Consider the following 19,287-nt stretch of genomic DNA (forward strand, 5'->3'; position numbering starts at 1 on the left):
ATTTCACGTACTGTTACTGCTTATAACAGTTAACATACAAGAACCCTTGTGTACGATATAAAACACTCCACAACGCATGATACAAACTCCACGAGAAAAACACCAAGATGTCACACGAGATGAAGTAATATATATGAGATGACTGGTTTCAAAGGAAGGCGTAGGCGATCCGGGAGTTGCTTGACCCTTTGAGCCCCCGGTCAAGGATTACGAAGCGGAGGTTGAGGACCGTGCCGGCTCGGTTCAGGAGGGTGACCTGAAATCAATACGGCATGAAGTAGCTAATCAGCAGAAATTGTTATTGGATTCCTTAGGATTTGTGTGACAACGAAGTATCTAGGCAGAACAGTTATTTTGATCCCTTAACTATTATTCGAGGCTTAGTTTCGTCCCTAAATTTTTAAAATGACTGTTTTAGTGCTCAAACTCTACTTTTAGGCTCAATTTCATCCTAGAACTATGAAGATAATTATTTTAGTCCTCAAACTTTGCATTTTGGGCTCAATTTCATTTATAAACTATCAAAGTGTATTTTATTCTGTAAACTTTTATTTTCAACTCAACTTTGTCTACGTCGTACGTGGAACGCTGCACTGTTGCACATGGTTAGCTGCAACACCACAAGCGATTAGAGAAAGAAAAATAATATTCATCTAAAAACTCTTTCGTGGCCATTAATAATTCCAAGATGTTATTTTTAGTGTTACCTTATAATGGTACCATTTATATATATCTGACTAAATGATATTTGTGGGAGCAATTACAGTTGCATCGAACACTATTTATTCGTTAAGAATACATGAATATATTGAAACAATAGCAAATCTATAATTTTGATAATTTATGGATGAAATTGTGTCAAAAATATAAAGTTTTCTTTTTAATAGATAAAATTGAGTTAAAAATAAAAGTTAAATGCACTTTGATAGTTTATGTATGAAATTGAGCCCAAAATGCAAAATTTAAGGACTGAAACGATTATCTTAATAGTTGTAGGATGAAATTGAGCCTAAAACTAAAGTTCGAGGACCTAAACGGCCGTTTTAAAAATTTAAGGATGAAATTGAGCCTCGAGTAATAGTTATTGGACCAAAATAGCTATTGTGCCCGGTATCTACGTCGTGCGAAATTTACACGTTCCAAACGTAGGAGAATTGCTCAAATAGCTTAATCTTTGGGCTAGCCTTGGATGAGAGACATGTAGTCTTGTACTCCTAGCTTGGTGCTTCATAAGCATACATACATCATATAGCTGTGGGGGGAAAAAATGTAATGCTGCTGCTCAAGAACAGAGTAGAAAACAAAGTTTCAACCCTACCTTTTCGAGTATGTTGATCATCGTCTTTGGCTTGATCAGCTGGGGGCTCGATGGCCGGACCCCGACGAACCGCAGATTCGCTGCCTGGGGCGGCTGGAGGCTTAGTGACCGGAACTGCCGGAGGAACGTCGCCGGTGGCAGAGCTCATCGCCGAAGTGCAATGAAGATTTTTCTTTGTCGCGACAGATAAACATGGTGTTTTTCTAGGTAAATACTTCTCTGTAGCGAGGATCGCCCAGGATTGAAAAAATTTCTGGATCCGCGACTGCCTAGCAGTAGCAGCAAGCGCCATTTGCTAGGGCTGAGCAGGAGATTGGAGGCGATAAGACTGCCTGTAGACCAGGGGAAAAAACTCTCTGTAGCAGTGCTGCACGATGGCACTTTTAAAGGGTATTTATATGCGTTTATTTACAAGCTGGTGATGATTCAGAAAAGCGTGCGTTCATATCTTTGCAACTGTCAGAGGAGAGAGAGAGAGAGAGAGCATGCGTCACCACGTGCTGACCAGCAAGTAGCAACTTGCCAACTTCAAGTCATCTGTCCAGCCCAGTTTCAGTGCATCTTTCATTGCTGCAATCATGTCTTAGAAATAAACTCGATTGCAAGACGTGTCTCACATAAACAATTTGCTGCAAGACGGCTCCAAGAGCTTTGGCCATATTTAGTTCCACCAAAATTCAAACTTTGGCACTATGCAAAAAGAAGATTCTTCGTCACATTAAACTTGCTGTACATGTATGGAGTACTAAATGTTGACGAAATCAAAAACTAATTGCACAGTTTGGTTGTACTTTGCGAGACGAACGTTTTGAGCCTAATTAGTCAATGATTAGACAACTATTACCAAATACAAACGAAATGCTACAGTGCGATACAGTGTCCCCTCCTTCCGGCGGCGCCAACTTTGACCAGCAACTAAACGTTTGTTTGAAATAGTCCAAACAGGCGCAGCTAGCAAGTGGCTTTTCAACCAACGCCTACAAAGCTATTCTCCAAAAGTCAAACATTCATGCGTACTCCCTAGGTCCAAAAAAAAAAGTGTTATTCGCACCTCTTAAAAATTCAAACGTCTTCAACTTTAATCAAATATATAAAAAAGAATATTAATATTTATAGTGTATAATTAATATTATTAGATAAATCGTTGAATAAATTTTCATAATAAACTTATTTGAAGATGTAAATGTTGATAATATTTCCTACAAATCTAGTCAGACTTAATAAGGTTTGACCGGCATGAATTCTACTATGACATTCTTTTTGAGATCGAAGGAATACCTTCGAATATATGGAGTATATAGCACTGTCATTCAGAGTGGCTATCTTGTATTGCGCCCAGTGTTGGTGATCTCCTGGCTGTACTAAGAGGAATGGCCTCTTTGGGAGCCATGTCACCTGGTGGTGTTGCTCGGCTTCTTTGTGCCATCATATTCATACTCTCTTGCTGCCCCTGCTAGCAATCTCTGATGAGAATCAAAATGATCGACAAGCACTCCTCTGCTTCAAGCCTTCAAGTCCTACCTCACAGGTCCAGTCGGAGTTTTGTTGTCTTGGATCAACATATCCATGGGATTCTGCAAGGATCTCTTTAATACCTCGTCTGTTATGACTGGCACCCATTATACAAGGCGTAGGCCCATGACTGGCTAGGGGCTGCCGGCCAGGGGGGGCCTAGGGGCCTAAAAGCCCATAGTTATTTTATTTATTTTTACTATTATTAGAGAAATTATTATTAGAGAAAAATATAAATACTTGTAAAGATTTGGAGATTGGATTAAGCAGAAACAGAGTTGTTTCCGGCTTCCTGAAGGGAGCCGGGATTTCCTAACCCTAGCCGCCCCCTGCTGTTATCGCGCATGAACAGTGCCGTCGCTACTGTAGCACCACGAGAGTTCTAGGGTTGCAGCAGCAGCCGCCGCACTCTCACCGCCACGGCCCCTCGCCTGCGTCGAGAGTACAGACCACGTCCTCCCCTCTTCCACCCCTATAACCTACGCAGTAACGCCGGTAGGGCATCACGTCCTATCAACCTGGTATCAGAGACCTTGCCGATCATGGCCTTCCCTGCTGCCTCCATGTCCGCGCCTTCGCCGGCGATCTCCGCCGCGCCGCTCTCCACCACAGCGCCTCCCACAACTTCACGCGTGGTGGTGACCCCGTCGCTGCCGCTGGGATCGGTGGCTGCGCCGGCCCTGGTATTCTCGCCAGAGCAGACAACGACGGCAATCGTGGACCTCAGCCACTGCATGCGGGAGGTCCGAGAAACGTTGCGGGTGCTCCTCCAGGGACAGCCGACCATCACGCCGCCGCTGCCCACACAGCCACCACCACCCCCTCTGTCGCCGTCATCAGCTGCATCCTAACCGGCCATCTCGTACCCTTACGAGATGCCCAGCGCAGCACTGCCCTCGCCGTCGGCCTCCGTATCGCTGCCGTCGACATATGTTCCGATTCAACAGATTCGTTTTCCTCCGTCGTCGTCGTAGATTCCGGCCTGGGCGCTCAGTTCCACGACAGAGCCAATCTACTCCACGACGACACCGTGGGCGTCCATCCCGTCGGCGCTGACGACAGGCGCTATCGTCGCTCACAATGGGCCGTTCGCAGCAGGCACCCTCTATGGAGGTGTCGATGGCACGCTCCTCCATGGCAGCAGCCTCCTGTCGCACTCCATCGCCTCTCCAACCATCGATAGCTTCCCTGTGGCTGCTAATCTAGGTGACGAGCAAGGGGGTGATCATGGGCGCCACCCCCCCGAAGTTCTACAAGCTGGAGTTCTCGATGTACGATGGCTCCGAGGACCCCCTGAACTAGCTCAATCACTGTGAGCAATTTTTTAGGGGCCAGCGCACATCGGCCTTCGACCGCACCTGGCTGGCTTCCTACCATCTCAAGGGGACGACGCAGACATGGTACTATGCCCTCGAGCAAGACAAGGGCATGCCTCCTTGGGATCGCTTCGTGGAGTTGTGCCATCTCCGCTTCGGGCCACCGGTCCGCGGTACCAGATTAGCCGAGCTAGGGCGCCTACCTTTCCACTCCACCGTCCTAGAGTTCTTTGACCGCTTCCAGGCGGTGTTGTGCCATACGTGCGACATCTCCACAAAGCAGAAGGTCGAACTCTATGTGGGCAGCCTCCCGGAGCACATTCGGGTGGATGTGGAGATGCGGGATCCACCCGACCTTAAGACCGCCATGTATTTGGCCCAGGCATTCGAACGTTGCGCGGCGACCATGCCTCCAGCGCCTCTCCAGCAGGGAGCCCGACCTCCTCAATGGCCTACCTTTCCCCCACATGTGCCAGGAGCGGGTGCTCCTCCACCTGGAGCCCCTGTCCCCCTAGTGGGCGGACCAGTAGCGGCGAACGGGGCGCCCCCGGTGCGCTAGTTCCGCCGCCTCACGCCGACCGAGCAACTGGAGCGGCGTCGACAAGGGCTTTGCTTCAACTGTGATGAGCCCTACGTCCGCGGCCACGTGTGCCCATGACTCTTCTACCTCGAGTCGGACGACTATATCGACGACGGGCTAGGGGATGCCGCGGCGATGGATAACGTCGCCAACCATGAGGCTCCGGATGTCGAGGAGCCTGCGATCGCTAATGCTCTCGTGGTCTCTCTACACGCACTTGTAGGGATCCGCACGAACAATACGATGCTACTTCTGGTGATGGTTAAAGGGGAGTGGCTGTTGGCGCTACTCGACACCGGCTCCACGCACAACTTCCTCCATGGCGCGACGATGCGCCGCCTAGGGCTCGCCCCGACGGGCAGTGAGCAGCTCCATGTCACCGTGGCCAATGGTGATTGGCTACCTTGCGAGGGCATTGCTCACCACATGCCCATCTGCATCGGCTCGGAGTCTTTTTCCATCACGTGCGTCGGATTGGACTTGGGCTACTTCGACTTCATCCTTGGCGTCGACTACCTACGGACCTTGGGTCCCATCTTGTTGGATTTTGAGGCCATGACACTGTCCTTCTAGCGCGAGGGCAGACACGTCCTTTGGCAGGGCGTGCGCAGCCACGACGCAGCGGTCCCACAGCAGCACCTCGCTGCACTCTCCGCCGATGCCCAGCAGCAGCTGATGGACTTGCTGCTGCAGTAGCAGAGTGCCGTCTTCGACGAGCCCACAGGGCTCCCACCGGTGCACCCATACGACCACCGCATCCACCTCCTGCCCAGCACCGCCCCGGTCGCGGTGCGCCCATACCACTACCCCCAGCTGCAGTAGGACAAGCTAGAACGACAGTGTGCGGCCATGCTTGCCCAGGGCATCATACGGCCAAGCACCTCTCTATTCTCCGCACCCGTCTTGCTGGTACGGAAGGTAGACAAGTCTTGGCGCTTCTGCATCGACTACCGCACCCTCAACGCCAAGACTTCTAAGGACAAGTTCCCGATTCCTATGGTGGATGAGCTGCTTGACGAGCTCCATGGCGCTCGCTTCTTCACCAAGCTCGATCTGTGCTCCGAGTATCATCAGGTGCGGATGCATCCCGACGACATCAACAAGACTGCCTTCCTTACGCATCACGGCCACTATGAGTTCCTGGTGATGCCGTTTGGACTCTCCAATGCCCCAACAACTTTCTAGGCCTTGATGAACGATGTGCTCTGACCCTACCTACAGAGGTTCGTGCTGGTATTTTTCGACGATATTTTGATATATAGCTCTTCGTGGGCTGAGAACCTACAGCACGTCAACATCGTCCTCAATGCGCTGCGGCCACATCATATTCACCTGAAGCGCTCCAAGTGCTCATTTGGGGCGACATCGGTGGCCTATCTAGGCCATGTGATCTCTGAGGGCGGCATCGCCATGGACGCCGACAAGGTCGCCACTGTTGCGGCATGGTTAACGCCATGCTCTGCCCGGGGCCTCCGCGGCTTCTTGGGCCTCACGGGCTACTACCGAAAGTTCATCTGGGACTTCGGCCTCATCGCAGCACCGCTCACGCGTCTCTTATGGTGAGACACGTTTGCATGGGACGACGACGCAGCAGCAGCATTCGAGGCGCTCATGAGCGCCTTGACCACAGGGCCTGTTCTCTAGATGCCGGACTTCACCACGACCTTTGTCGTCGACTGCGACGTGTCAGGTGTGGGGTTCGATGCTGTCCTACATCAGGGTGCGGGACCCCTCGCCTACTTTAGTAGGCCCTTTGTTGCCCGGCACTTGAAGCTTGTAGTGTATGAGCGGGAGCTGATCGGCCTGGTGCAGGCAGTGCGCCATTGGCGTCCATACTTGTGGGGGTGCCATTTTATGGTTCGTACTGACCACTATAGTCTCAATTTTTTGCTTGATCAGCGCCTATCCACCGTTCCGCAGCACCAATAGATCAGTAAGTTCTTCGGCTTCGACTTCTCTGTGGAGTACCGTCCAGGGCATCTGAACACCGTGGCGGACGCTCTGTCTCACCGGGATGCAGAGGAGGGGGCCACGGCCACCATGGAGGGGGAGACTGTGGCTGTTCATGCCCTGTCCGAGCCAACCTTCACCCTCCTAGATGACATCAGGCGGGCAACAACGACCGCGCCCGATGGCCAGCAGCTCCTCTAGCAGCTCCGAGCCGGCGAGCTCTCAGAGCCATGGCACCTCAATGACGGGCTCCTTCTCCATGGGTCCCGCATCTTTGTACCGGACCATGGGGACCTACGCTACTAGGTGCTCCTCCTAGCGCACTCGGATAGCCACGAGGGAGTCCAGAAGACCCTCCATCGCCTCCGCACCGATTTCTACATTCCACGGGATCGTGTGTTGGTTCAAGATTGGGTGCGTTCTTGCACCACCTGCCAGAAGAATAAGACAGAGACGTTGCAACCGACGGGGCTGCTACAGCCCCTCGAGGTGTCGTCCCAAGTGTCGGCCGACATCTCGATGGACTTCATCGAGGGGCTGTCCAAGGTCGGTGGCAAGTCCGTCATTCTCACCGTGGTGGATCGCTTCTCCAAGTACGCCCACTTCATCGTGCTCGGCCACCCCTACAGCACCACGACTGTCGCCCGGGCCTTCTTCGACGGCATTGTCCACCTTCATGGGTTCCCGCTGTCCATTGTCAGTGACCGGGACCCCGTGTTTACCGGGCACGTGTGGCTGGATCTCTTCTGGATGGCCGACGTTAAACTCCACATGAGTACGGCGTTCCACCCGCAGACGGATGCCCAATCTGAGGTGGTCAACAAGGTCATCGCCATGTACTTGCGCTGTGTGACGGGCGATCGCCCACATGCATGGGTGGACTGGCTCTCATGGGCGGAGTATTGCTATAATACCTCCTTCCACACCGCCCTGCGCGCCACTCCCTTCGAGGTCGTCTTCGGTCGGCCTCCTCCACCAATGTTGCCCTACACACCAGGGACGGCGCGTACGGAGGCTACGGATGCTCTTCTATGATCCCAGGATGAGGTCCTGGCAGAGGTTCGCCAACGTCTTTTGCAGGCCCAGTAGCTGTCCAAGAGGTATTATGATGCAGGGCATCGTGATGTGGAGTTCCAAGTGGGTGATTGGGTCTGGCTGCGGTTGCTGCACCGCACGGCGCAGTCCCTCGAGCCGGGCGCCAAAGGCAAGCTCGGTCCCCGCTACGCAGGGCCCTTCCGCATCCTGGAACGCATCGGCCGGGTGGCGTACCGTCTGCAGTTGCGGGAGGGTGCTCGTTTACATGATGTCTTCCACGTGGGCTTGCTCAAGCGCCACAAAGGGGACTCGCCAGCAGCGCTAGGCGTCCTTGAGCCGACCATGGATGGTCGGCTGCTGCCAGCTCCTACCAAGGCGCTCCGGGCTCAGCAATGCCGGGGTGCCTGGCACGTACTCATCCAGTGGCGTGGCTTCTTCAAGGAGGAGGCAACATGGGAGTCCGTCGACGAGTTCCGCACCCTCTACCCCGACTTCTAGCTCGAGGATGAGCTGTTTGCGCAGGCAGAGAGAGATGTTATGACCGGCACCCATTATACAAGGCGTAGGCCCATGACTGGCTAGGGGCTGCCGGCCAGGGGGGGCTAGGGGCCTAAAAGCCTATAGTTATTTTATTTATTCCTATTATTATTAGAGAAATTATTATTAGAGAGAAGTATAAATACTTGTAAAGACTTGGAGATTGGATTAAGCAGAAACAGAGTTGTTTCCGGCTTCCTGAAGGGAGCCAGGATTTCCTAACCCTAGCCGCCTCCTGCTGTTGTCGCGCGTGAACAATGCTGTCGCTACTATAGCACCGCGAGAGTTCTAGGGTTGCAGCAGCAGCCGCTGCACTCTCGCCGCCATGGCCCCTCGCCGGCGTCGAGAGTACGGACCACGTTCTCCCCTCTTCCACCCCTATAACCTACGCAGTAACGCCGGTAGGGTATCACGTCCTATCATCGTCACTTATTGCCATTTGCCTCCAAAAGAACAGCTTTTCCGGCTCTATACCACCTATCACTGCCAACTCTCCCCCAGTTGAACACCTCCATTTAGGGGAGAACTATCTTTCAGGAACAATCCATCCCTCACTAGGGAACCTTTCCTCCCTACTTACTCTACGTATCCAATATAACAATTTAGTTGGGAGCATACCGGAGAGCCTAGGTTTTATTTCAACACTAGAAATACTGAACTTGAATGTGAACAACTTATCGGGTCCATTTCCACAATCTCTCTTCAACATGTCCTCCCTATCAGATCTCGCTGTGGCAAATAACTCGCTTGTTGGAAAATTGCCCTCCAACACTGGCTACACGCTCCCAAACATTCAGGGATTAATTGGGCCAGCAAACAAGTTTGCTGGCCCAATACCATCTTCTCTCCTTGCTGCATACCAACTCGATCCAGTGGCTTTACCTAGCAGACAATAGGCTAACTGGGCTCATGCCATACCTAGGGTCATTGCCAAATTTGGAGGTACTAGATTTGCCATACAACATGTTAGAAGCAGGTGACTGGGAATTTGTCTCTTCACTCTCCAATTGCTCCAAACTGACACAATTGATGCTTGATGGCAACTCAAAGGGAATCTACCAAGTTCCATTGGAAACCTTTCCAGTAATCTCCAGTTACTGTGGCTAAGGAACAACAGAATTTCTGAGCCTATACCACCAGAGATAGGTAATCTGAGGAGCCTCAGTATATTCTATTCAAACAATTGGAACAACAGAATTTATGAGCCTATACCACCAGATTACAATATGTTCACTGGAAATATACCAACAACAATTGGAAACTTGCACGACTTGGTCATTCTAGCGTTTGCGCAAAATAGACTCTCAGGTCCAATCCTTGAAATTATAGGTAATCTTGTTCAGCTGACTGATATTAAATTGGATGGAAACAACTTGAGTGGAAGAATATCTGCAAGTATAGGAAGTTGCACTCAACTTCAAATACTCAACCTTGCACACAATCTACCTCGAGTCGGACGACTATATCGACGACGGGCTAGGGGATGCCGCGGCGATGGATAACGTCGCCAACCATGAGGCTCCGGATGTCGAGGAGCCTGCGATCGCTAATGCTCTCGTGGTCTCTCTACACGCACTTGTAGGGATCCGCACGAACAATACGATGCTACTTCTGGTGATGGTTAAAGGGGAGTGGCTGTTGGCGCTACTCGACACCGGCTCCACGCACAACTTCCTCCATGGCGCGACGATGCGCCGCCTAGGGCTCGCCCCGACGGGCAGTGAGCAGCTCCATGTCACCGTGGCCAATGGTGATTGGCTACCTTGCGAGGGCATTGCTCACCACATGCCCATCTGCATCGGCTCGGAGTCTTTTTCCATCACGTGCGTCGGATTGGACTTGGGCTACTTCGACTTCATCCTTGGCGTCGACTACCTACGGACCTTGGGTCCCATCTTGTTGGATTTTGAGGCCATGACACTGTCCTTCTAGCGCGAGGGCAGACACGTCCTTTGGCAGGGCGTGCGCAGCCACGACGCAGCGGTCCCACAGCAGCACCTCGCTGCACTCTCCGCCGATGCCCAGCAGCAGCTGATGGACTTGCTGCTGCAGTAGCAGAGTGCCGTCTTCGACGAGCCCACAGGGCTCCCACCGGTGCACCCATACGACCACCGCATCCACCTCCTGCCCAGCACCGCCCCGGTCGCGGTGCGCCCATACCACTACCCCCAGCTGCAGTAGGACAAGCTAGAACGACAGTGTGCGGCCATGCTTGCCCAGGGCATCATACGGCCAAGCACCTCTCTATTCTCCGCACCCGTCTTGCTGGTACGGAAGGTAGACAAGTCTTGGCGCTTCTGCATCGACTACCGCACCCTCAACGCCAAGACTTCTAAGGACAAGTTCCCGATTCCTATGGTGGATGAGCTGCTTGACGAGCTCCATGGCGCTCGCTTCTTCACCAAGCTCGATCTGTGCTCCGAGTATCATCAGGTGCGGATGCATCCCGACGACATCAACAAGACTGCCTTCCTTACGCATCACGGCCACTATGAGTTCCTGGTGATGCCGTTTGGACTCTCCAATGCCCCAACAACTTTCTAGGCCTTGATGAACGATGTGCTCTGACCCTACCTACAGAGGTTCGTGCTGGTATTTTTCGACGATATTTTGATATATAGCTCTTCGTGGGCTGAGAACCTACAGCACGTCAACATCGTCCTCAATGCGCTGCGGCCACATCATATTCACCTGAAGCGCTCCAAGTGCTCATTTGGGGCGACATCGGTGGCCTATCTAGGCCATGTGATCTCTGAGGGCGGCATCGCCATGGACGCCGACAAGGTCGCCACTGTTGCGGCATGGTTAACGCCATGCTCTGCCCGGGGCCTCCGCGGCTTCTTGGGCCTCACGGGCTACTACCGAAAGTTCATCTGGGACTTCGGCCTCATCGCAGCACCGCTCACGCGTCTCTTATGGTGAGACACGTTTGCATGGGACGACGACGCAGCAGCAGCATTCGAGGCGCTCATGAGCGCCTTGACCACAGGGCCTGTTCTCTAGATGCCGGACTTCACCACGACCTTTGTCGTCGACTGCGACGTGTCAGGTGTGGGGTTCGATGCTGTCCTACATCAGGGTGCGGGACCCCTCGCCTACTTTAGTAGGCCCTTTGTTGCCCGGCACTTGAAGCTTGTAGTGTATGAGCGGGAGCTGATCGGCCTGGTGCAGGCAGTGCGCCATTGGCGTCCATACTTGTGGGGGTGCCATTTTATGGTTCGTACTGACCACTATAGTCTCAATTTTTTGCTTGATCAGCGCCTATCCACCGTTCCGCAGCACCAATAGATCAGTAAGTTCTTCGGCTTCGACTTCTCTGTGGAGTACCGTCCAGGGCATCTGAACACCGTGGCGGACGCTCTGTCTCACCGGGATGCAGAGGAGGGGGCCACGGCCACCATGGAGGGGGAGACTGTGGCTGTTCATGCCCTGTCCGAGCCAACCTTCACCCTCCTAGATGACATCAGGCGGGCAACAACGACCGCGCCCGATGGCCAGCAGCTCCTCTAGCAGCTCCGAGCCGGCGAGCTCTCAGAGCCATGGCACCTCAATGACGGGCTCCTTCTCCATGGGTCCCGCATCTTTGTACCGGACCATGGGGACCTACGCTACTAGGTGCTCCTCCTAGCGCACTCGGATAGCCACGAGGGAGTCCAGAAGACCCTCCATCGCCTCCGCACCGATTTCTACATTCCACGGGATCGTGTGTTGGTTCAAGATTGGGTGCGTTCTTGCACCACCTGCCAGAAGAATAAGACAGAGACGTTGCAACCGACGGGGCTGCTACAGCCCCTCGAGGTGTCGTCCCAAGTGTCGGCCGACATCTCGATGGACTTCATCGAGGGGCTGTCCAAGGTCGGTGGCAAGTCCGTCATTCTCACCGTGGTGGATCGCTTCTCCAAGTACGCCCACTTCATCGTGCTCGGCCACCCCTACAGCACCACGACTGTCGCCCGGGCCTTCTTCGACGGCATTGTCCACCTTCATGGGTTCCCGCTGTCCATTGTCAGTGACCGGGACCCCGTGTTTACCGGGCACGTGTGGCTGGATCTCTTCTGGATGGCCGACGTTAAACTCCACATGAGTACGGCGTTCCACCCGCAGACGGATGCCCAATCTGAGGTGGTCAACAAGGTCATCGCCATGTACTTGCGCTGTGTGACGGGCGATCGCCCACATGCATGGGTGGACTGGCTCTCATGGGCGGAGTATTGCTATAATACCTCCTTCCACACCGCCCTGCGCGCCACTCCCTTCGAGGTCGTCTTCGGTCGGCCTCCTCCACCAATGTTGCCCTACACACCAGGGACGGCGCGTACGGAGGCTACGGATGCTCTTCTATGATCCCAGGATGAGGTCCTGGCAGAGGTTCGCCAACGTCTTTTGCAGGCCCAGTAGCTGTCCAAGAGGTATTATGATGCAGGGCATCGTGATGTGGAGTTCCAAGTGGGTGATTGGGTCTGGCTGCGGTTGCTGCACCGCACGGCGCAGTCCCTCGAGCCGGGCGCCAAAGGCAAGCTCGGTCCCCGCTACGCAGGGCCCTTCCGCATCCTGGAACGCATCGGCCGGGTGGCGTACCGTCTGCAGTTGCGGGAGGGTGCTCGTTTACATGATGTCTTCCACGTGGGCTTGCTCAAGCGCCACAAAGGGGACTCGCCAGCAGCGCTAGGCGTCCTTGAGCCGACCATGGATGGTCGGCTGCTGCCAGCTCCTACCAAGGCGCTCCGGGCTCAGCAATGCCGGGGTGCCTGGCACGTACTCATCCAGTGGCGTGGCTTCTTCAAGGAGGAGGCAACATGGGAGTCCGTCGACGAGTTCCGCACCCTCTACCCCGACTTCTAGCTCGAGGATGAGCTGTTTGCGCAGGCAGAGAGAGATGTTATGACCGGCACCCATTATACAAGGCGTAGGCCCATGACTGGCTAGGGGCTGCCGGCCAGGGGGGGCTAGGGGCCTAAAAGCCTATAGTTATTTTATTTATTCCTATTATTATTAGAGAAATTATTATTAGAGAGAAGTATAAATACTTGTAAAGACTTGGAGATTGGATTAAGCAGAAACAGAGTTGTTTCCGGCTTCCTGAAGGGAGCCAGGATTTCCTAACCCTAGCCGCCTCCTGCTGTTGTCGCGCGTGAACAATGCTGTCGCTACTATAGCACCGCGAGAGTTCTAGGGTTGCAGCAGCAGCCGCTGCACTCTCGCCGCCATGGCCCCTCGCCGGCGTCGAGAGTACGGACCACGTTCTCCCCTCTTCCACCCCTATAACCTACGCAGTAACGCCGGTAGGGTATCACGTCCTATCATCGTCACTTATTGCCATTTGCCTCCAAAAGAACAGCTTTTCCGGCTCTATACCACCTATCACTGCCAACTCTCCCCCAGTTGAACACCTCCATTTAGGGGAGAACTATCTTTCAGGAACAATCCATCCCTCACTAGGGAACCTTTCCTCCCTACTTACTCTACGTATCCAATATAACAATTTAGTTGGGAGCATACCGGAGAGCCTAGGTTATATTTCAACACTAGAAATACTGAACTTGAATGTGAACAACTTATCGGGTCCATTTCCACAATCTCTCTTCAACATGTCCTCCCTATCAGATCTCGCTGTGGCAAATAACTCGCTTGTTGGAAAATTGCCCTCCAACACTGGCTACACGCTCCCAAACATTCAGGGATTAATCTGGGCCAGCAAACAAGTTTGCTGGCCCAATACCATCTTCTCTCCTTGCTGCATACCAACTCGATCCAGTGGCTTTACCTAGCAGACAATAGGCTAACTGGGCCTCATGCCATACCTAGGGTCATTGCCAAATTTGGAGGTACTAGATTTGCCATACAATGTTAGAAGCAGGTGACTGGGAATTTGTCTCTTCACTCTCCAATTGCTCCAAACTGACACAATTGATGCTTGATGGCAACCTCAAAGGGAATCTACCAAGTTCCATTGGAAACCTTTCCAGTAATCTCCAGTTACTGTGGCTAAGGAACAACAGAATTTCTGAGCCTATACCACCAGAGATAGGTAATCTGAGGAGCCTCAGTATTCTATTCAAACAATTGGAACAACAGGAATTTATGAGCCTATACCACCAGATTACAATATGTTCACTAGGAAATATACCAACAACAATTGGAAACTTGCACGACTTGGTCATTCTAGCGTTTGCGCAAAATAGACTCTCAGGTCCAATCCTTGAAATTATAGGTAATCTTGTTCAGCTGACTGATATTAAATTGGATGGAAACAACTTGAGTGGAAGAATATCTGCAAGTATAGGAAGTTGCACTCAACTTCAAATACTCAACCTTGCACACAACTCGCTAAATGGGACTATACCAAGTAAAATCTTCAAAATTTCTTTGCTTTCTGAAGAATTTGACTTGTCACATAATTCGTTGACCGGAGGAATACCAGAGGAAGTTGGCAATCTCATTAATCTGAAAAAAACATAGCATCACAAACAACATGTTGTCTGGCTACATCATCACATCCACTATCGGCATGTGTGTGGCTCTTGAGTACCTAGAGATGCCAAACAACTTCTTTGAAGGAAGCATTCCAGAGACCTTAGTGAATTTGAGAAGAATCGAGGAGATTGACATTTCTGAGAACAGATTGTCTGGAAACACCACAGATTTCTTCCAAAACTTGAGTTCTCTGCATCAACTCAATTTATCCTTCAACAGTTTTAGTGGGGCAGTTCCAAGTGGTGGTATTTTTGGCAATGCTAGTGCAATTTCAATTGAAGGAAATGATGAATTGTGTACAAGAGTTCTGACAGGAGGTGTGTCTCTTTGTCCAGCAATGGATAACAGGACAAGGAAAACATAACATATAAAGATATTGAAAAGGCAACAGATATGTTCTCTTCTGCTAACTTAATTGGCACTGGTTCATTTGGAATGGTTTATAAGAGCAAGCTGGGCCCTGTTCGTTTCGCTGAAAAGTCAGGCTGAAAAGTATTGTTCGCTGATTTGTTGTGAGAGAAAAAACATTGTACCATGGTTATCAAGATTTTTATATGGGGCACATAGGAGCTTCCTTGCAGAGTGTGATGCCCTCAAAAATGTCCGCCACCAAAATCTTGTTAAAATAATTACTTTATGCTCCTCAGTGGACCCGACTGGAGCAGATTTCAAGGCCATAGTCTTCCCATACATGCCGAATGGGAACCTGGATATGTGGTTACATCCAAGGGTCCATGAACACAGTGACTTTCTTTCAAAGAACCAATATAGCATTGGATGTAGCATGTGCTTTGGATTACCTTCATAACCAATGTGCGCATCCACTAATACACTGCGATTTGAAGCCAAGTAATATCCTTTTGGACCTTGACATGGCTGCATATGTCAGTGACTTTGGCTTAGCAAGGATGTTATATGCTACATCACATGCATTTCAAGATAGTTCAACAAGTTTGGCTTGCCTGAAAGGATCCATTGGATACATCCCTCCAGATGAGATGAGCTTATTTGTAAGTAGTTTATTCTGTTTTTTCTTATAGGATCATAAAAATGTGAATTATCTCTAACTTATTTTGTCTGCAAACAAACATGCAGAGTATGGCATGAGCAAAGAGATATCAACCAAGGGTGACGTCTATAGTTTTGGAGTGCTCCTTTGAATTAGCAATTGCTTTTTTTTACAGTTAATACTTTTTAAATGCAATAAGTTAAAATGAGTTGTATATAAGTTGCTCTTTGCCCAAAAAAAATTCTAGATTTTTATGAAGCATATTTTATTTATTTAATTTTTTTATTAAACTAAATGTTTTTTAGAATCAGAACCTAGCCAAACGATTTTACAAAGTGGTTCTGATTCATCATCTAAAACGTTTTTTTGAGAGAATCTAGATCTGAAACGTGTCTACAAGAATCTAGATCCCTACGGAACGGACTCTCGGTATCATCATTGGCCACCACGAGCCGCGTTGGTGCCGTCTGAGAAAGCACAAAGGGGCTGATTGGTAGGCCGAACCGAGCCGTCCCCGCACCATTTAGTTGTCTGGTCTCATTCCAGCGGCGTGTTTGGTTCTTCTCCTCGCACCTTTCGCCTGCTCGGTCTCGTTCCTCTACCCTCCACCATCCGCACGCCTCCGTCTTCTCGATTTCCACTTCCCTCTCGATGCAGGACAACTCGATGCTTGGCGGGAATGTCTCAGGCGAGCACGGGAGATGCCCCCTGTCCGGGCATGTCAGCTAGGGTTACTGCCCCCCATTTCGCTCCTCTCCTTGCTCCATTGCTCTGGTGCGCCTTTCCTCTTGCTCCCCCTCGATCTTGGTTGACCACCGGAGTCAACCTTGACCGGTAGATTCGGGGTGGTCCTCTAGTGCCGCGACGACATACCTCACTTGTGCCTCGCTCCTCTTCCTCTACGCGCGGTGCTTTTGTTGATTTATGTGTCGATTTTGTTTGAGTCGTGCCATGATTCTAGGGTTCTTGTTCTTACATACTCAGATCTATGACCTGCTATTCCTGATCTACTTGTTTGTAGTTGTTTCCCTCTGGTTCCTCGCTCAGATCTGTGGTACGACTAACTTTTTTTTGCTGTACATATGTGGTTTATTCTAGATCCATGCATATGATGATGTCTACTTCAATTTATAAACTGAGCATAGTGCCTATGTCGATGATTTTGGTTTTGTAACCCTATGCGCTGGAGGAGCACCCTTGGGTATGGTAGCCGCGTCTAGTCAAAGATAGTCGGTCTGAATTTTTGCTTGCTCCTCGTGGCTTTCCTGACATTGGGTTCTAATTATTTTCTTTGTAATTAACTGTCTTTGATATTTTGTCAAGCCTATGATGATAACTAAACTGCCATGTGTATTGGATTACAAAAACCTGATGACCTTGAGCTTGTGAGGTACTGTAACTCTAGTCTAGTTCTTATTGGTTTTCATGTTTGTTTCTTACCATTATTGCTGTGTGTTGCCTTCTGTGTTGCTTATGCTCCAAGCTCAAGTTCAACCGAGGAAGAACTGTTATCATGAGGCCAATCTGTTAACCATTTATGATGTGTGTTGTCTTCTGTGTTGCCTTCTGTGTTGCCATGCCCAGGTAACTAGTTGTGTGTTCCCTAGCAAAGAAGAGGCAATTCAAGGGTTGTGAAGATGAAAAAGTTCTTGTGAAGCCTGCTGCCACTGTCGTTGCCAAACCATCTTGGCTATTTCTTCTTTGCATGGTTCCGTCATGTTGTTGGTGCTCATCTTTGACATTGTTAAACGTGGGAAGAACTGCATGTGATGATTAACCTATAACCATGTATTCATCAATTTACTTCGACCTTGTGAGGTACTGGGACCAATTTGTTGATGATTAATAGCTGGTTGGACTGTTGTATTATTTTGTAATATCTCTTATGCTCTAAGGTCTTAGTTGATGATGATACAAATTTATCTGAGGCAATGTTTGTGTTCTCATGCTTGTTCTGATGAAAATGGTGGTAACCTCACTAAAGTGATGCATGGGTGCTCACCCCCTTATGCCATGCGCCAAACCAAAACACAACTAGCAGGATCAGCTCATTTCTCAAATTGGTGCAACCTGACAACCAAACAAATTGACTGTCATCCAGTATCACTCCTAGAGTTGCAGCCAAACACACCTAGTTGCATGGTTTCAACCTGCTTCACACCACCCAAGACCGACCCTCCATCCCGAATCCCCTACCCCGGAGCAACCAATCAGCCCCAAAGAGAGGAGGACCAGGAGGGATTGGTGGACGACCGGACAAAAGAAAAGAGTTTGAATATCCATTGGTTTTGTCTAACTTTTTTGTTGTTGTTATGCGTCTCAAGTTTGAATGTCCATTATTAAAATTCTAGATCCGCCCCTGCCCAGGAGTCAAGATATGTTTTGACATTTTTTTAAAACTTGCTTGCTTGCATGAAACTTTTGATTTGTTTGTTGTCGGTTTTGATTCAACAAGCAGTTCAACAATTCGAAAAAAAGCAATTCAACAAAAGAAAAGGAAATGAATCATTTCAACGCAAATGGGCTGAAACTCCCTACTATTGGGCCGAGCTCTCTTATATATAATCTATTACCACCTAAAAAGCCAGGTTTTGTCCACAGGCAGGGGCTTCGTGTGCGCGCCCCCCGCAAGCTCCGACTCGAGGCCTACCTGTGCACGTCCGCAAACTCCGAGTGGGATGGTGGCCGGCGCGAGACAATGGCTCGGTCTCTGGCCAATCGGACTCTATATATACAACACTACAACGATGAAATAACTAATCTAAATTCATTGCTAAATTAAGAAGGCTTTGCCCTATAAAAAATGATCGTATCAATTGTTCCCGTATGAAAATTAATGGTCTTACATAAAAAAGTAATAAGCTATAAAACGGTAGATGTGATCGACCTTTGCAATTTCATATAAATTAAATTTCTCAGCTGACATGAAAAAACATGTTTTTTTTTCAAATATACTACACAGGGATGAAATATCTTGTTAATTTTTGAAACACAGTACAACACATACCCTCATACATGTTCGTGCACTCATCTCTTATGAACACACACATACACATCCAGCACCTCCGCGGATGATTTTCTGATCTTGCCATTTAAAACTACGAGATTTAGCTTAAAATTTACCAACTAAATTGGGAGAATAGTATATTTATGTGATTTTAGATATGGGTAATAAATTTTATAAAAGTTGAGTGAATCTCTTCTCTAAATTTAAAAAGACTGTAACATCATTATCTACTTCGTGCAACGCACGGGCACATATCTAGTCTATATTATATTATACACCGAAAAAGACTCTAAAGTAATCATCTATCCGGTGATATCAAATCTCGCTCTTGCTCATGTATCCACGTCCGATACGAATCATCCTCTACTCGGAGCACACGTGTCCGCATCCTACTTGGTTCCAATACAACGTCTAATACGAAATTCTCGGAGCTCACGTGTCTGCGTCCGAGTAATAATGAGGTTCAGTAAAAAAAAATACGATCCCAGTGCAACGCACATGTATATGTAGTAAAGAGAAAAAGAAGGAACACCAACAAAAATAAAAAAA

General features: G+C 49.9%; 2 protein-coding genes and 1 pseudogene across 2 annotated transcripts; all 3 read left to right on the forward strand.

Moving 5' to 3' along the window:
• The first annotated feature begins 6,370 nt into the window (after positions 1-6,370).
• On the forward strand, positions 6,371-6,877 carry LOC136524136 (uncharacterized). Its single transcript, XM_066517598.1, has 2 exons — positions 6,371-6,541; positions 6,656-6,877. The coding sequence occupies exons 1-2, from the start codon at positions 6,371-6,373 to the stop codon at positions 6,875-6,877; spliced, it is 393 nt and encodes a 130-aa protein (XP_066373695.1).
• Positions 6,878-11,251: 4,374 nt separating this feature from the next.
• On the forward strand, positions 11,252-11,758 carry LOC136524138 (uncharacterized). The gene is made up of 2 exons (XM_066517599.1): positions 11,252-11,422; positions 11,537-11,758. The coding sequence occupies exons 1-2, from the start codon at positions 11,252-11,254 to the stop codon at positions 11,756-11,758; spliced, it is 393 nt and encodes a 130-aa protein (XP_066373696.1).
• A 318-nt stretch (positions 11,759-12,076) lies between these two features.
• On the forward strand, positions 12,077-15,882 carry LOC136524139 (probable LRR receptor-like serine/threonine-protein kinase At3g47570; annotated as a pseudogene).
• Positions 15,883-19,287: the final 3,405 nt, after the last annotated feature.

This window comes from Miscanthus floridulus, chromosome 18, assembly GCF_019320115.1.
Source record: "Miscanthus floridulus cultivar M001 chromosome 18, ASM1932011v1, whole genome shotgun sequence".
In the NCBI taxonomy this organism is placed as follows: Eukaryota; Viridiplantae; Streptophyta; class Magnoliopsida; order Poales; family Poaceae; genus Miscanthus; species Miscanthus floridulus.

What these genes read in the sequence shown, in the direction of transcription:
- LOC136524136 (XM_066517598.1), top strand. Translation starts at nt 6,371, where the DNA reads ATGCCGGACTTCACCACGACCTTTGTCGTCGACTGCGACGTGTCAGGT. An exon ending in TGATCGGCCTGGTGCAGGCA is followed by an intron (nt 6,542 to 6,655) that starts GTGCGCCATTGG and finishes CAGCACCAATAG; the next exon opens with ATCAGTAAGTTCTTCGGCTT.
- LOC136524138 (XM_066517599.1), top strand. Translation starts at nt 11,252, where the DNA reads ATGCCGGACTTCACCACGACCTTTGTCGTCGACTGCGACGTGTCAGGT. An exon ending in TGATCGGCCTGGTGCAGGCA is followed by an intron (nt 11,423 to 11,536) that starts GTGCGCCATTGG and finishes CAGCACCAATAG; the next exon opens with ATCAGTAAGTTCTTCGGCTT.